Source organism: Protopterus annectens, chromosome 3.part1, assembly GCF_019279795.1.
Source record: "Protopterus annectens isolate FY-2018-M chromosome 3.part1, PAN1.0, whole genome shotgun sequence".
Lineage (NCBI taxonomy): Eukaryota > Metazoa > Chordata > Ceratodontiformes > Protopteridae > Protopterus > Protopterus annectens.
This window is the reverse complement of record NC_056732.1, coordinates 1,733,599,011-1,733,618,040: the sequence shown is the minus strand read 5'-3', so window position 1 is coordinate 1,733,618,040 and position 19,030 is coordinate 1,733,599,011. Positions and strand designations below refer to the sequence as shown.

General features: G+C 42.2%; 1 protein-coding gene across 1 annotated transcript in view; it reads left to right on the top strand.

Annotated features, from left to right (window-relative positions):
• LOC122798651 (zinc finger protein 260-like) overlaps nt 1-17,881 on the top strand; it is a 388,866-nt gene extending 370,985 nt beyond the window's left edge. The window contains 2 exon segments of the mRNA XM_044067734.1: nt 15,737-17,206; nt 17,209-17,881. Coding sequence (XP_043923669.1) covers nt 15,737-17,206; nt 17,209-17,684 — 1,946 coding nt within the window. The 3' untranslated portion in view covers nt 17,685-17,881.
• Nucleotides 17,882-19,030: the final 1,149 nt, after the last annotated feature.

Genomic DNA, 19,030 nt, shown 5'->3' with positions numbered 1-19,030 from the left:
GGAGAGGGGTGAAGTTTGCACTGAACCTGTCTGCCAGTATGTTGGCAATGTGTGTGGGTTCAGTGATTTTTGTATCATTTTGGACTAATTCTGAGCATATCTGGGAGTTTCCACCCAGGTTCCTAACATAGCTGAAAAAGGCCTTATGATTGTCCTTGAATCCATGGCAATTTTTCTCTCAAAATTGGCCTTAGTTGATTTTATGAGTGCTCGATTTTTTTTACTAATAATGATCAGGGGTGACTTCCCTTTTATGGATTTTGTTCTATCATGTAATAGCTTTCTCCTCTTATTGTAAAGTTTGTTAATGGCTGGGGTCCACCAGACCGACGCTTGCCCTTTGTGGAAAGAGTCTTGGTTTTATTTGGGATTGCCTGATCCATGCAGTCCTGGAGGTGTTCATAGAAGGCATTTGTAAGGGCTTCCAGCTTGGGTTGTGGTTTCCACTGGCTCAGGGGCATTGAAGGATACCACACCAGTCTTGAGTAGTGTGAAGTTTGCTTTAGAGAAGTTCTTCACTGTGGTCTTTTTGTTTGGGGTGGGGCGGATATGGATTTCCAGTGAGATTAGTTTATGATCAGATCTCACCAATGAGGATATACTCCAGCGTGGAGCATTTTGTCCCCATGTTTGTGATAATGAGATCTAGTATATTTTCTCCTCGTGGAACAGTGACTAGCTGTTCCATGGCATTTGAATTTATGAACTCCAGGAACCGCTGGGCTAGAAAGTTAGGCTTGAGTAATGTTCCCAGTCTATATTCGGGTAGTTGAAGTCACCCAATATGATGGTGTTTGGAGATACATTTATACCCTCCAGTGTCTTCAGGAAGGCTGTGCGGGGTTCCTGAGTTTGAGAGGGTGGCCTGTAGTATGCTACAATTTGTAGAGCAGTTTTGCCTATGGTTAGTTGCACCTGGATGGTTTACGAAGCTTCGTGCGTTGCCACCAACCTGGAGGTGTGGGTATCCTTTATGAATATGGATGCACCCCCTCCTTTTGTGATGTGGTCCGGGTTTTGGGGCCGGAATGCATGATATGAGGTAAAACCTAATAGTGCTGGGGTGCTCTCAGGAGCCTTGAACCAGGTTTCAGTTACAGCACAGACATCGATGTTCTCCATATTGAGAAGGGCCTCGAAAAGGCGTGCATTTTGAGATTTAGACTTCTGGCATTGAGCAGCATTACCCTCAGTTTCTTCCCATTTTGTTTTCTAGGTGGTAGGTTTAGAATTTGAGCCTTGCCTAAAAAGGCACTATGGGGTGGCAAGAGCCTTAGCCAATATCCGAATCCCAGGAGTGACAGGTGCAAGCCGCCCTTGCGAAGCAGCGTGGCTTGTCAAGCATGTCATCCCAGGCAGACAGACACTGATCCCCTTTGAATGACACCAGACATTAAGCCAATTGTTAAAGCTGATCATCTTGTCTCTATATTGTGGCATCATTCTTGGTGAAGGAAGGATACTGCTCAGGGTCAGGGTCATACCTGCCTGGGCTAAATAATCAGAGAGCTCCTCTATGTCTCTTTTCATGTAGTCCAGGGAGGTACGTCTCAGGTCGCTCACACCAGCATGGACAATGACTGTGTCATATTTGTACTTGTCGTGGAGTGACCCGAGTGCTTGTGTTATGTGGCGGATTCTAGCCCGATAGGCAGCTTACTGTGACCCTCTCCTTGTTCAGCCTGGTGAGTGGGACGTCAGTGTGTCTGACTATGGAGTCACCTACGACAAGTATGTTTGGTGTTGTATTTGGCCTTAAGGGCTGTGACTGCTTTGCACACTGATTTTGTGGTTTATGTGTTGCTTGTGGGGTGTCTTGAGGTAGCAGTTGTTTGGGTGTCTGCTTTGGAGGCCTCTGCTGTTTAGGTAAATTTTTACTCAGAGCCTCCACGTATGTCTTTGTGTGTTTATGGGTTTAATTTAGTGGTGTGGTAGCATTATGTGAGGCTGGTTTTGTGCTGTGTGTAGTTACCTTATCCTCCTGTCTGATCTTGCCAGTCCTGAGTTGAGAGAGCTCAGCCTCCAGTTTGGCTAAATAGCTGCATCTCGCAAGTATTTGTGTTATGTGGGAGGAGGAGAGGGTTGTCTGTGTACATGAGGCAATTGTAACATTGCCTCAATATTCCCAGATTCACCAACTGGGCAAGAGAGGACACCAGCATCTGGCTCTTCAACATGCTAGAAAAATTAAGAAGTTAGGTATGAGACTGAATAAGAGAGGACTTAGTAAGGAAGTGGGCACTCCTGGGGGGGTTTCGCAAGTGAGGGACTTTGTATAATATAGAAGTGACAAGTGCTGCGCTTTTTAGTCAAGGGATATACTGTTTAGGTTACTAGTAGAGCAGTTCTAAGGGAAAAAAATGAAGAACAGACTTTATGGAGCCAGAAAAAGTTTAACCTTGTTAAACCGGCGCTGCCCGATGCTGCTCTAGTGGCAACTCCGCGCTAAATCGCGCTAAAGCACGATTTATAGCAGGGGGCTGGAAAAGGCAGGAAATGACCCAAAATGGTCACTGAACTACAAGTTACTGTCTTAAACCATTCCTCTGAGGACAAACAGGCAGCTCAGTACTCCCCACTCCCACTGGTGAGTAAAGAAACTTCCCCCTGACCAAACAAAGAAAATGGAGAAGTACAGGAACCAAGACAAAGTCCAGGGATCAGCAAAATCTGATCACTGGAACAAACTAGCCAGGAAAGTTAGGAGAACAAGAATATTTTTTTGTTTTTTTTTCAAGTTTTTTTCACAGACAGAACAGAAAACACAATTAATGCTTTGTTTTTCGATTAAATGCTATCAAAAACTAGTACACTTGAGTGTATTAGCCTGTAGTTTAACTTTTAAGCAAACTTTAACTAAGAAGTGCAACCAACAATTAAAGCTTATAAAAACAGGAAAAACAGGAAATACCACTATAAAATAGACAGAAACAGTCGTTGAATAACACAAATGGTCGAAAAATGCAAGAAAAAATACTTAAAATCTGGAAAGTTGCTTTTTCTGTCCTCTGCTGCTCTAGGAACTCTGCTGGATACCATGAGGAGCTGTGCTGAGTGTAAAACAAGTGTAAAACAAAAATAAAATAAAATAAAAAGGTGTGTGTGTGTGTGTGTGTGTGTGTGTGTGTGTGTGTGTGTGTGTGTGTGTGTGTGTGTGTGTGTGTGTGTGTGTGTGAGAGAGTGAGAGACAGTGTAATGAGTGAGAGTGATCCCTGGCAACCACAGCTGCAGCAGTTAAGAGGTTTGCATACCTCGCCACCTCTTAGCTCAACATATCCAGACAAAGCCTAAGCCTAAAATAAAGGTGAAACAATGGCTCAAAATGAGAACACATTCTAAAGATTGCACTTATAAATGTAAGACAGTTAAACCGTGACTAGATTTCAGTTACTTGACTAGATTTGTTTTAGCATGCATTTTCTGAAGTGGTGTGTGTGTGTGTGTGTGTGTGTGTGTGTGTGTGTGTGTGTGTATGTGTGTGTGTGTGTGTCCATTTGTGCGTGTGTGTGTGTGTGTGTGTGTGTGTGTGTGCGTCTGTGCGAGTGTGCATTTGTGCGAGTGTGTGAGTGTGTGTGAGTGTGTGTGTGTGTGTGTGTGCGTGTGTGTGTGTGTGTGCGTGTGTGAGTGTGTGTGTGTGTGAGTGACATTGACGACTACTAGCTGCAGCAGTCACAATAAAGAGGTTTGGACCTTTCAGCTTAACAAATCTAGATATAACCTAACATAAAGGGGGAACAGAGGCTCAAAAATCAGAGCAGATTTTAATTATTGCTCTTACAAAATTATATATTTGCTTAAATGAAAAGATTTGTGTTAGTATTAATTTTATGAAGGAAATAAAAGTCTTAAACCCAAATGTATGTCATTGTTTAGTATCTTCCATCTCCAATGACTGGCAACAAACCAAACAGTTTAGTAGTAAGGGACCATAAAATAAAGTAATTACCTTTATTTTTTTATAGTGCTATATTTTGGATGTAAAATGCTTCCTCCAACACCATTAACATATACTATGGTAATTTTGAAATATTAGGAGTAGGAACTTTTTGCATCAAAAATATATAAAAAATACTAATAAAAATAAGTAAAACACAATAATTTTACAGACAGATCATCTTCTAAGTGCAATAATGCCTTCCAGGTGTGTGTTATTGTGTAAATAATGCCCTTCCAGGGGTGTAGAGTTCCATCACCTCTGGATGGGCATTATTTACATAATAACATATACCCTCTTGGGCATTATTGCTTGCTTTATTGTAGGTTCTTTGTTTCTGATATCCACTTTCTCTATCTTATATATTTGGACAATGCAGTGGTGCAGAGGTAGCATTGTCACCTCACAGCAAGAGGTTCTCCAGTTCGGTTGTCAGCTGGAGTGCCTTCTGTATGAATTCTGCATGTCCTCCTGCATTTATGGGTTTTTCTTCCAGATGCTCCAATTTCTTCCCAGATTACAAATACATGAGTCTGGTGCATTTCTCCCTGGGCCTAAACTGAAAATTGGCTTTGTTTCAAGTCAGACTTTCCCGATAAACAAATGTTAAATAAATATATTTTTACTGTTGCAAGAAATCCTGATATTATTACTTATGTAAGTAGAACATAGAAAAAGGAAAGGATGCAAGAGAATTGTAAGGATAAGTGAAATATATTTTTCATTTAGCAGAAATTAATTTTGCTATTACAGCTCTGATCAAGCTGCTTTAATTGCTTTGTACTGGCTATAGTGTTCTCAGTTGTTTCACACATATCCTTCTTTCTTAATTCTTTTAACTAGGTACTAGTAATTTTGTGACTTCTTCACATAGCCATAGCTTTTGATAAGGTCAGGAATATTTGTGTAGCAACTTGCCCTTTATTAGATCACATCTTGTATCCAAACTTATTTTGTCTTATCAATGAATCAAGCAACGCAATAAAAGGACAGTCTTTGGCACATTATTGCAGTTTTGGGAAGGAAGTAATAAGAAATGATTAAGTAATAATTTGTGCAAAATCCAGTCAAGGCACCATGGAAAGGAAGAAATCAGGACAGTTGAAAGGTAAAACACAAGCTGGTTTTATTGAGATTTAAAATGCGTAAACACAATTCAAAATACAGTGTTTTCGTCGTATTTAGTCAGACTTCATCAGATACACAAAAAATTGAGTCAAACCAACCAGTATATATCTCTCAAAGTATTTCCTCAATTAAAATTATCATTATTAGTTGTGTTAAACACAGAATTCTCATTGGTGGTGATTTTATTTGGGGAAATACTTTGAGATATATATACTGGTTGGTTTGACTCAATTTTTTGTGTATCTGATGAAGTCTGACTAAATACGATGAAAATGCTGTATTTTGAATTGCATTTATGAATTTTAAATCGCAATAAAACCAGCGTGTGTTTTATCTTCAAATCATGCGGACAACCATGCAGATTTCTTCCTTTCCATGGTGCCCTGACTGGATTTTGGTTCGAGTTTTACTTTTGGGTACCAGTTCGAGTTTGTTGGATTTAATAATTTGTGTAATTACAATCCTTACAGCAGTTCTGTGCTACTGTCTTTGAAATTCCAAATGGTTCTAAATGGCTTGTACATTGTAATATCCTTAATAAGCAAGCACTGGTCATTTTTGCGTGAATGATTTAGACACAACTCTACCTTACAGGTTTTGGGTCTGGAGTTCATTTCTGAGTTTTGATCTGTGTCAATATGGAATTTGCATGTTTTCAGCTTGTCTGCATTGACTGGCTGAACAAATGTGTCCATGAGATGTGGGTCATGGCTGAAAAGGTTTTAAATAGGGCTAGGTCACGTAGTATGTTAAAACACTGATTTAATTAATTAGTTAACATGTTGCTATACAAGACTGTATTTTTGGCGCTGTACCCATTCAGATCTTTTGATATCTGGTAGTTGGCTTAGAGGATTAAGGAGCTGTTAATGACCTGTTTGCTGTGGTGCAGTGGTACAAGGTTTGATTCCCTCAGCCTTCATTACATTACTGTGTGGTTCTAAGGCTGTTAATGACCTGTTTGCTGTGGTGCAGTGGTACAAGGTTTGATTCCCTCAGCCTTCATTACATTACTGTGTGGTTCTAAGGCTGTTAATGACCTGTTTGCTGTGGTTCTGTGGTACAAGGTTTGATTCCCTCAGCCTTCATTACATTACTGTGTGGTTCTAAGGCTGTTAATGACCTGTTTGCTGTGGTTCTGTGGTACAAGGTTTGATTCCCTCAGCCTTCATTACATTACTGTGTGGTTCTAAGGCTGTTAATGACCTGTTTGCTGTGGTCCAGTGGTACAAGGTTTGATTCCCTCAGCCTTCATTACATTACTGTGTGGTTCTAAGGCTGTTAATGACCTGTTTGCTGTGGTTCTGTGGTACAAGGTATGATTCCTTCAGCCTTCATTACATTACTGTGTGGTTCTAAGCAAGGCACTTAAGACACTGTTCCCACACTGAGTTTGTAAAAGGTCCACAGAGATCAGTGCTCTACCCTGGAAAACAAATAAATAAATATCTGTGCAGCTATTACATAGTGAGTTTCTTTCACTGGGCATGTCCATTTTATAATAAGCTGCTAATCGTTTTTCCTCATGGTGCTTGTTCATAACCCGAGGCATGAACATACTTGCATGACTGGCTAGATTCCTTCCACTGTAACTATGATGGACCAAAAACAAATAGGTTCATAGGACAGTACTAGGCTATTGGCCTGAAGCCCTTATAAGCCTAGCCAGGAATTGCACCCATGTTCCCACAAAGTCAGCACCTGTTTTCCCTGTCCAGCAGGGAGACAGTTGGGATCTCAGGGCTATGTTTTCCGTTTCCCATCCAGTCATCCAGGTTCCTTTTAAAGAGGGCTAGTGAGGTACTCTGCTTGAGATAGAGATGGAGTCTGTTCCACAGATGGGGACTCACTGGGACACACTTCTGTCCTGCCAAAAAGTTCTATTAATGTCACAGACCAGGTTGAGGCCTTAAATGCTGGTTGCACGAGTGGAGTTTTACTTAAGGATATGCAGCATCTCCATCAAGGCTGAGTCTGAGACAGCCTTGTATGCCAGACACAGGTCACCTCTGTGCAGTCTGTATGAGACTGTGTAGAGAGACAGGCCTTTTAGCCTATCTGTACAGGATAAGTGTTTGAGACCCTGGAATTTCCTGGTCAGGAACCTCTGCATTCTCTCCAACTACTGCATGTGTTTGGTAAGGTACATGCCAAAGGGGGCATTGTACTCGATAATGAGTCTAATATGGGAGGAGTACAGGGATGTTGTGACCTCCTTGTTCCTGAATGAAATACCCTTGCATATGAGGTGGCCATGTAGAAAACCTTCCATACAATGGAGGCAACATGGTGGTCAAAATTCAGGTTGCTATCAACCTGGGTGCCCAAGACCCTCACGACTGATTACATGCTTAGTACATTGTTAATAAATTGATAATTAGTTCGGGAATAATGATGGATTTCCTGGCATTCAATTTGACGCCATGCTTCTGGCACCAGTCATCAGTTTGGGTAAGGTCCTCTTGGAGGATGTTCACATCACTAAGAGAATTTATGACAGTGCCCAGCTTGCAGTCATGTGCAAACTTAGTCAGCCACAGATCACTGCTTATGGCTTGATTCTCATAAAAGTATATCTCAAACAGTAGAGGCCACAAGATCAATCCTTGGGGTACGCTGCTTATTACAGGTCTACTATTAGAGGTAGCTTCCCCTATTTTGACTGAGTGGGTTCTATCAGTGAACCAGTTAACATGGTAACATATGGGTTGATGCCTAGCTGGGTGAGCTTATCTATTATGCCCGAGTGGGAAATAGTGTCGGAGGCTTTGGCTAGGTCAAGGTAGGTGGTGTGCACTGTCTTCCCCTCATCCATTTCGAAGAAGGCAACCAAGTTTAACAGGCATGCTCTCCCTTTGACAAAACCGAACTGTGTGGGATTAAGCATTTGGAGGTTCCCAATGTCTTTTTGTTAATAAGGTCCATGATAATGCATTCCATGGCCTTGCAGATCTGGCTAGTTAGGCTGATGGGACTATAATTGCCTGGGTCAGTGGATGATCCACCATTGTTTAGAGGGATGACAGTGGCTGTCCTCCATTCTGCAGGGATGAAGCTGGTGCACAAGCTTTGGTTGAGTAAGGTACCTAGTGGTGCTAAAAGCTCTTGCCTGAGTTCATGTAGGACAAAGCCAGGGATGTTGTCGGGTCCCATGGGGGCTGCATTTTTTGCCTTGGGGAAGGCATTAATGACCTGCTCCCTGGAGATGAGGAGGGGTCAGGTGAGGGGATGTTATGGTTTACTGATGGTGGGACAGGTGGTGAAGTTTTCTCAGTTCCTGTCAGTTTAATAAGGCTGCTAGTAAATGTAACTGAGAGCTGAACGTGAGACAGAAGCCACTTTTACCTGAATTTTGGTAGTTAGAAGACTGACATAACCAACAGATGTCTATAGTCCAAGATGTAAAAACAGATTACGTTTTCCAGCATACCAGTAATGTTGATAATACATATTTTGATCATCTAATATTGTAAATTTATAATGAGAAAGAAAAATAAACCAGAAATATTTCAAGGTAACACAGCTGTTGGGGGGGGGGGTTGAACCCATAGGCATTTTCCCAGTGTGGAAGCACAGCTTTAACATCCTGACCCACTTGTCCAGATCTACGACATAATGCATGAGTAGGTACGCTAACAATATTAGTCGAACTGGTACATTTGAGATATGGCAGTTAGGTTAGAAGTGGCATCGGAGTAAGAATGATACACATTTTGGGAATAAATCCTTGCAACTGTTAATATTCAAGGCAAGATTGTCTGGAGTAAGTATAGTTACCCCAGCACTTTCATAGGTACTCCAGTCTTCCCCTGTGCAGCTGCCTGTTCTTTTCTACATCTGCAATAGATATTAAAATAACTTACTTAATACAGCACTGTGTAATATTTGGGGATGGCTTTCAGTGCTACTTCAGGATTTTGGCACCTCATGTCATCGTAATGGTGATGACACTGATGTTCTTCATCTCACATTGCTGCAGTCCTTACATATGGGTAGTCCGCTGTCCTCGGTCGGCCCGAATACCAAAGTATAAGGCTGACGTCGGTCAAGGCGCTTAAAACTGACATCAGGACGTCAGGGTACAAAAGCGCATGACCGACGTCATATCCAGTCTTTTTGCCACATGGTCCGATGCAGAAGCAGCGTTGCAAGTGCCGCTCGGCTCTGAAATTTTTCGAAGTTCGAGTTTCACAGCGAATCAAAGTTGGCTAAGTACCCCGTTGGGGTATATTTTGTTTTTTTCTTGCCTCAGTGATGTACCGGATGTCAGAAAAAGTGAATAACTGTATTTTGTGGGAAACAGATACCGCATAGGGATTATCATTCTTTGTGTATTCCTTGTTTGGGGCCTGAGCACGACGTTGTTGGGTGTCGCTTTTGTGCTAGGTTCAATAAGCGCACTATTAAGCGAAGGTTAGATTGTGCTAGGCTGGTCTTCGGGAAGCGGTGCAATTATAATATGCCGCCGGATTCTCCGCGCCCGCTTCAAGAAGCGCAAAGATAAAGCAGTTAAACCCAGGCAAGAAGAGTCGTCCCGGATGTCGGTTCTTTAGAGGCGCCAGTGGAACCGTGGTTCCGACGGAGGCTTCTGTGGAGTCCCAGGGGGAGACTTTGATATTGCAGGATGTGGCCTCTCAGGAGGCAGGTCAGGCTGAAGGGGCTTCCCAAGTTTCTGTACTCCTCCTTCCTAGGTGGTTAGGCCCTCCTTCTGTTTCCAAGGGTTCTCCCAGAGGCAGGCCAGGTTTAGCTTCTGTTGGGGTCTCTCCTAGTGCAGCAGGGTCTGTGCCCAAGAAGCACATGCTTAAAATGGCAGAAGATTTGATTACCCTGATTAGAGGTTCTTTGCCCCTCCTGATAAGAGGCCTAGGGTGGAGCCAGAGTTGGGGAGTTTTGAGCAGGCTTCGATGTTTCTGAGTCTTCGGCTGAAGACTTGCAGGAGTACTCTCCTTATTCTGATTCTGATGCAGATGATTCGACTCCTTCTGCTTCTCCTCCAGAGGATTTTTCTTTTCAGAGACTCTTCATTCCATGAGGGAACATTTTAAGTGGGAAGGTCAGGACTTCTCTGATTCCAGGAAAAGGCTTAGGGAATTTTGCTTACCTCAGCATAGGCCCTTGGCTATACCTCCTGTTCTGGATGTTGTGGAAGAAGTGTTTGCAGAGGCTTCACTTAATCCTGGCTCTCTGCCTCCTGCTCCTGTTAAACCGATAGGTATTACAGGGTGCCTGAGGCTCATAAATATCTTTATAAGAGTCCTAGGGCGGACCCAGAAACTGTTAGTCAGGGACCTAAGGGTGTCAAGGCCTCTGTTGTAAAAATCCGGTTCCTCCAGATAAAGAGGCCAGAGCTTTGGATAGATGGGGAAAGAAAGTCTATACATCTTCTACCCTAGCTATGAGGGCTTTGAATTGCCAGTTTCATATGTTGAAATATCAAAACTATCTTCTTTCTCAATTGAAGTCTAAGGTGGATGCTCTGGCGGAAGGCATTGAGTGTAAAGAATTACAAGATTTGGTGCATGTTTCAGAGCAGGTGGGTAAGCATTCTTTACAATGTGGTTTTGATGCTGTACAGGCCTCGTCTAGGGTGGCTGCCACTGGTTCAGTTCTTCGCAGGCACGCATGGCTGAGGGATCAGAATTTATCTGACCATGTTAAGACAAGGATTTTGGATGCTCCTTTACAGTCTGATGTGTTGTTTGGTTCACCTGTGGAGTCAGTCTTGAAGAAAATGGAAGACAAGGCTAAGTCCATGCAGGCTGTTAAAGATTTTTTGCAAGTACAGCCTCCAAAGTTTAGTAGGAATTGGCCTGCTTAAGGGGTGGACGTATCCTTCTTATGATTCTCAGTCTAGGGGTAGATCTAGACGTGGTAGGGGCAGAGCTCAGAGTTCTTTCAGACCTAGAACAGGGAGTTCACCTGCACAATCTTCGGGTGAGGGCAGGGGCCAGTCCTTTCGTAAACAGGCCCAATGACCTACCTTTTCAGCTGCCAGATCCTTCTTGCTTGGCAGCTCCTTTGGGAGGAAGGTTGGCACTCTTCAAGGAAAATTGGAATTTGATTACCCAAGACAAATGGGTATTGGATATCATACACCGAGGTTACAAGTTTTATTTCCATACCTTGACTCCTTTCAAAGGCATGCCGGACGTTCCTCCTCAGCAAAGACTAGAGGCTCACAAACAAATTTCTCTGCTACTTCAAATAAGGGCCATACAACCGTCCCTCTGCCAGAAGTGGGCCTAGGATTTTATTCTCGCCTGTTCCTAGTACCAAAGAAAGGGGACACGTGGAGACCAATCTTGGATTTATCTATCCTCAACACATATCTGGACATTCCCAAGTTCAAAATGTTGACGTTACAACAGCTTTTACCTCTGCTGGGCAAAGATCACTGGATGGTGACTCTGGATCTCAAGGAGGCTTACCTTCATGTTCCTATCAGGCTCAGTTGCAGAAAGTATCTGCTGGCTGGGACTTCTCATTATCAGTTCTCTGCATTGCCCTTTGGCTTATCTACTGTGCCCAGAGTGTTCACGAAGGTTCTGGCTCCAGTGATAGCTTTCTTCAGGCTAAGAGGAATACAGATCTATCCTTATTTGGACGATTGCCTGATTCTGGCCCAAGGAAAGGACGAACTTCTTCATCATTTACAGTATGTGATAGCAGTGCTAAGATGCCTGGGGTATTCTGTGAACGAAATAAAGTCCAGTCTAGTACCCTCTCAGGACATGTGCTTTCTGGGTGTGAGACTGAATACAGCATCCCAGATGGCCTTTTGACCCCGGACAAACAAAAGAATCTTTCTCTTTACTTCCATCAATTGTCTCATCAGTCCAGGCTGACTGCAAGGACAGTCCTTCAAGCCTTGGGGTTCATGGCATCTTGTATTCTGGTGCTTCCCAATGCCAAACTGCATATGAGGAAGCTACAATGGTATCTCAAAATGTATGGACACAGCACTGCCAAGATATGGACACTGTCATTCAGATAATACCTTGCATTCAAAAGGAATTTTTGTGGTGGGCTCAGGAATGTCACCTAAACAAGGGACTCTCTGTGACCCGCCAGAGGCGTCAGATTCTAACGACAGATGCCTCAGACAAAGCTTGGGGAGCTCATCTAAATGGAAAGTGGGTACAAGACACGTGGCCTGCCAGACTTCAACATCTGCATATCAACTTGAAGGAGATGTTAGCAGTCCAATTTGCATTACTAGCTTTCAAGGATTTATTTCTTCCAGGGCAGGTGTTGGTTCTAACAGACAACACAACTGTCATGTGGTACATCAACAAGCAAGGGGGAACGATTCTTATCCTCTATGCAGACAAGCAATGATTTTGTGGGAGACTGCTCTCAGTTTACAGCTAAATCTTCAGGCAAGGTTTCTGCCGGGAGCACAGAACTCCTTAGCAGATGTGTTGAGCAGACAAATTATGGATCCCCACGAGTGGAAATTGGATCCTCATGTATTTCAGAAATTGACAGTGTTATGGGGAACTCCAGACATAGATCTGTTCGCTTCTCCACTAAACTACCAGCTGCCAAAGTTTTGCACAAAAGGTTTCATCCCACAGCTTGGAAAGTGGATGCTCTCTCATTCAATTGGAGCAATCTTCATGTGTATGCCTTTCCACCTCTGCCTCTCCTCCCAAAGGTACTCCTGAAGGTCAGACAGGACAAGCCAAAGATGATTTTAATAGCTCCAGATTGGCCTCGACAGCACTGGTACCCATTACTGAGAAGTCTGGCAGGGAGCCTCCATGGCCTTTGCCTTGATTCCACACCTGCTGTCTCAGGAGAACAGTCATTTGCTCAATGTCAAACTTCACTCTCTACATCTAACAGCCTGGCATATTCTGTTTTAAACCTGGAGGGTCTCAGCTTCCACAGCAAGTTTTGAATGTTATTTTGAGGCCAGAAGGCCTAGTACAAGGAAAGTGTACGAGATAAATGGAGGAGATTTTTATTTTGGAGTACAGCAAAGGAATTTGATGTTTCTAAGCCTAATTTAAGTGTGGCTCTTCAATATCTTACTGTGTTACTGGACAAAGGTTTGTCCTTCTCCTCTATTAAGGTTCATGCTGCAGCAATTTCTTCGCACTATGACTGTGACCCACCATTTGTTTCTTATCCTTTGTTTATGCAATTTCTTTTAGGGGCAAAGAATATAAGACCCCCGTAGAGCTCCTACTCCTGCTTGGGATCTCAATTTTGTGTTGGAGAAACTCACTCTACAACCTTTTGAGCATGCAGCTACTGCCGAGTTGAAATATTTAACATGGAAGACTGCTTTTTTGTTGGCCATTACCTCTGAAGGGTTTCTGAATTACAGGCGCTTATGGCGGTTGAGCCTTTCTTAATTTTCCATAAGGATAGGGTATCTTACTAATCCTTCCTTTATGCCTAAAGTGGTTTCTAGTGTAGCTTTAAACCAAACTATTCATTTGCCTACTTTTTATGCAAACCCCAAAATAAAGGGGAAAAGATTTTGCACACTTTGGATATACACAGGCAGTTGCGATATTATTTGAGCAGAACTAAAGGGTTCAGGCAGTCTCAGCAGTTATTTGTTTCATTTGCTTTGGGTTCTCAGGGCAAGCCTGTTTCAAAACAAACTATTTCTAAGTGGATTGGGTTTTGTATTGCTTTCTGTTATTCCCATCATGGTAAGGAGATTCCAGCTGGGATTAGGCCTCATTCCACTAGGGCTACTGCCACTTCTACAGCTTTTTAAGGGGTGGCAACTAAAGATATTTTGGAGGCAGCTACTTGGAGTTCAGTGCATACTTTCTCTAAGCATTACCACCTTCCACTTTACTCTAAATCTAGGGCTGGTTTTGCCACTGCATTTTACAGGGCATTTTGGCAGCTCCTAATGCTTTATAGTTTTGCCATCCTCCCTTACCTCTGCTTTGGGATTCTACCCATATGTAAGGACTGCAGCAATGTGAGATGAAGAACATAGTACAGTTTTGTACCTACCATAAATGTAGATGTTCAAGATCCACATTGCTGCAGTCCAACCCTCCTTCCCTCTGTAGTTAGAGGTGGTTGTGTGGTTTGGGTTGTGAATATTGTAAATAGGATTAGTGCAGGGGTGGTTGGTTGGTTTTTTGCTGTCTTTTGGTTTTGGCCTTTCTTTTTAGGGCCTTCTGACATCTGGGGCAAGAAAAGACTGAGGATATGACGTCGGTCATGCGCTTTTGTACCCTGACGTCCTGATGTCAGTTTTAAGCGCCTTGACCGACGTCAGCCTTATACTTTGGTATTCGGGCCGACCGAGGACAGCGGACTACCCATATGTAAGGACTGCAGCAATGTGGATCTTCGAACATCTACATTTATGGTAGGTACAAAACTGTACTTTTCCCCACATGAAGGGATGCCAGTTGCATGAGTGACAGCTTGAGATTAGCTTTTCCAGCTTCCATCTTATACTGAAACCCATTACAGCAGTCTTGCAGGAGCCTCTGGCTATAATCCTGACAGCTGAGGTTTAGAAATGTTTTTTGTCTGTTTCTCAGACCACCTCATTGCTCTAAAAGAAGCATCTTACTGTAACCATAATGTCTCACTTTGATGAATCTCATGGACAAAATGGCAGAGAATTATTGGTGAGATTAAATCTCTCTTATGCCATCTGTCGTGTAACAACTAGTAACAAATGCACCTCATTTGCATGATAGATGAAAAAACTGGGGATTCTTATGGATCACAAATTATTATGGTTCGAATGCCACTTTAAGGTGTGAAACATAGCCGCCCTATGTTCCTGTCTATGCTGGTGACAAATCAGGCATTAAAGCTACTTCATGCGCACAGCTGCCTGCAGGGACCCAGGAAAGTGCAAGGTATTAATTACAAAGGAGTGCAATGTTTAGCAGGATTTCTTACTGTGAAATCTGAGTGATTCAGAAATTGTAATGAGTTGCGAAATAAGTAACATACTCCTTGAACACAGACACGTGAATCTGCACAATGCAACATTAGGGTAAGCAGATAGAACCATCACCCTATGGAAAATTTTCATGGAGCAGCAAGTTCAGGACCTGCCACAGCCAAACCTGTCATATATACCTGCTTTGAAGTGCTACTGTATTGTTCATTGTAATATTAAATACGGTGGAAAATGCTTTTACATGTTTGGGGAAAGTGCAGCGACCTTAGTACTGCAGGTGTAAGGTATCACAAACATTTTTAGCAAGTCCTTAAGCATCAGCACAAACATTCAACTGGATTCAAGTATGCTGTGGGTGTGGAACTGAATTGCTCTGCTATATTGCTTTGACTCTGTAGCATACACTGATATGCTCATTTTAATAATGTTCCTCACAAAGTTTATTTCTGAATTGCACACACCCTCTGCTTGGCCGTTCCACAGGGAGAGTTGTTTAACACAATGCTGTAAATTTTTTGAGTCATGATTATACCGTAAAGATTTTACACAAAAAAAAGAAAACAAACAGTAGAGCAGTTGTCAATGTTATGTAATTAGAAGGAACAATAAGGCATAGTGAGAGGAGAGAAGTTTTTGGTAATCGTTACAGTAATTTTACTCAGAGGTTCACTGTTTTCTGCATTTGTAAATTTAGAAAAGGTTTGTGTAAGGATACATTAATATACATTTTGTACTGGCTCATTACATTCTGACACATGCAATTTTATTTTAAGTCAGCAGGAGCAGAGAGTGTACTGAGGGCTGGAGTCTGCAGTCATCACAGGGCAAATGCCTTACTTCTGAGCATGATAAAGCATTGTTGGCGAACATAGTGATTACAAGACACAGCCTGGTGCCAAGTGAAATCAAACATCATAACTGTATTATGGAAAGCAAAGATGAGTTTGGCATGAAAACTGAACTGGAAATGCATCTGGTACCTCAACAAGGAGAAAAGCCATGCAGGCTTAATCACAGTGATAATTTAATGCTTCATTGTAGTGGCCTGACTGATCAGTTAATTTACATTGGCAAAGGAAGAATGAATATACCAGCAATGCATGAGCAAGTATACAATGCAAAGAAACAATATAAATATGCCGTAAATGACAAGGGTTTGAAGGGTAAAGTAAAATTAGCAGCAAATAACATTACTCATACCAGACAGAAACTCTTAAAATGTACCAGCCATGAAAAACGTTTTACACAAAAGTCAAGGGTAGAAAAACATCAGTATAGCCACACTGGTATGAAACCTCATAAGTGTGCTACATGTGGAAAGGAGTTTACACGAAAGGATGCCATGATAACTCATCAGTACACACACACTGGGCAGAAACCTTATAAGTGTACTACATGTGGAAAGGGGTTTATACGGAAGGATGCCATGGTAAGTCATCAGTACACACACACTGGGCAGAAACCTTATGTGTGTGCTACATGTGGAAAGGGGTTTGCATGGAAGGATGCGATGGTAAGACATCAGTATACACACACTGGGAAGAAACCTTATAAGTGTACTACATGTGGAAAGGGGTTTGCATGGAAGGATGCCATGGTAAGCCATCAGTATACACACACTGGTCTGAAACCTTATAAGTGTGCTACATGTGGAAAGGGTTTTATACAGAAGGGTGCTATGATAAGACATCAGTATACACACACTGGTCTGAAACCTTATAAGTGTGCTACATGTGGAAAGGGGTTTACAGAGAAGGGTGCCATGGTAGGACATCAGCATACACATACTGGTTTGAAACCTTATAAGTGTGCTACATGTGGAAAGGGGTTTCTACAGAAGGGTGCCATGATATGTCATCAGTATGCACACACTGGTCTGAAACCTTATAAGTGTGCTACATGTGGAAAAGGGTTTACGCAGAAGGCTTCCTTGATAACCCATCAGTATACACACACTGGGCGGAAACCTTATAAGTGTGCTACATGTGGAAAGGGGTTTGCACAGAAGCGTACCATGGTAAGACATCAGTATACACATACAGGGCAGAAACCTTATAAGTGTGCTACATGTGGAAAGGGTTTTACAGAGAAGGGTACCATGGTAGGACATCAGTATATACACACTGGTCAGAAACCTTATAAGTGTGCTACATGTGGAAAGGGGTTTCTACAGAAGGGTGCCATGGTAAGTCATCAGTATGCACACACTGGTCTAAAACCTTATAAGTGCGCTACATGTGGAAGGGGTTTACCCAGAAGGCTTCCATGGTAAGACATGAGCATATCCACACTGGTCTGAAACCTTATAAGTGTGATACATGTGGAAAATGGTTTACACGGAAGGGTGACATGGTAAAACATCAGTATACACACACTGGTCTGAAACCTTATAAGTGTGCTACATGTGGAAAGGGGTATCAACGGAAGGGTGCCATGGTAAGTCATCAGTATGCACACACTGGTCTGAAACCTTATAAGTGTGCTACATGTGGAACGGGGTTTACACAGAAGGCTTCCATGATAAGACATGAGCATATCCACACCGGTCTGAAACCTTATAAGTGTGATACATGTGGAAAGCGGTTTACACAGAAGGGTGTCATGGAGAGACATCAGCATATCCACACTGGTATGAAACCCTATATGTGTGCCACATGTGGAAAGGGGTTTATACGGAAGGGTACCATGATAAGACATCAATATGCACATACAGGTCTGTAATCCTACAAGTGTGCTACATGTGCCAATGGGGTTTATACTCAAGGGTGACATGGAAAAACATCAAATCGTCCAAACTGATCTGAAACCAGATAAATGCAGCATGTGTAACAAGAGTTTTAAATTCACAAGTGATGTCACACATCATCAGAAGATCCATACTGACCAGAAAAAAAAATGTTGGATAGATTAGATATTAAAACAAGAAGGATGCTTCATGCTCCCCAAATGATTGATAAAAATCAGTGTATACCAAAATTATACATTCCCCATTCTGAAGGAGGGATGGGCCTCCTTGAAATTGATTACATGTATAGATCTGCAATCGTGGGACTCCACACGTGTCTGCTGACCTCACAGGATCCAAATGTAATGAAAGTTTTGAAACATGAGGAGAATGTCTAAGATGACATTTCTGCTTAATTTAGCAGAAGCATATCGACGTCAAGCAGGAATAGAAATCAAACCAGACGCAGACAAAAACCAGGCAGCAACTGAATGTGCTAAAAACAAAAGAAAGATTATTAGGTGAAGGACGAGATGAGAAGGGAAGAAATATGGAAAAAATATAAATATAGTTGCAAGTATAAAAAACTTCTGGAAGAGCCTCATGTTGATCAAGAACGAACACAGGAATGCTTAAGGAGAGCTGAATTCACATCAAGAAATGAAAGGTTAATATTGGCAGCCCAAGATAGTAGGCTACGTACACACTGGTTTACAAAGTCCATTGAACATGTTGGAGAAACATACAAATGTAGGTTCTGTAAAACCAAATTGGAAACAGTCACACACCTTGTTACTGGTTGCAATGCACTAATGGCAGAAAACCTGTATACTGAAAGGCATAATAATGTGGCGAGACTGTTGCACTGAGGATTGTGCAAACATTATGGTACAGAAGTGTCTGAAAAACACTGGAAAAGTGAACCACAAAGAATCATAGAAAATGATGAAGTTTATAAGACATAGGCTCAACCAATACCAACAGTTCAAAAGATAGATGCTAGAAAACCAGATACAGTGGTCCAAGAAAAGAAGACAAAAGTAGCACTGATCATTGAAATTGCCACACCCAGTGACTACAGTGTCTTGCATAGAGGGAGACATAAAGTCATAAAATACCTGGATCTGCAGGCAGAAGTAGGAGCCATGTGGAAGAAAGATACCCAGACAGTTCCAATAGTAGTAGGAGCAATAGGTCTTATAAAAAATAATTTACAATCTTATGTAGATATGTTACCAGTTCATGTAACACAATGCGAATTTCAGAAGGAGTCATTACTGGGCACATTGCAGGTGCTGCGAGGAGCACTTTTGGCTAACATCAAAGAGTGAATACTAATTTC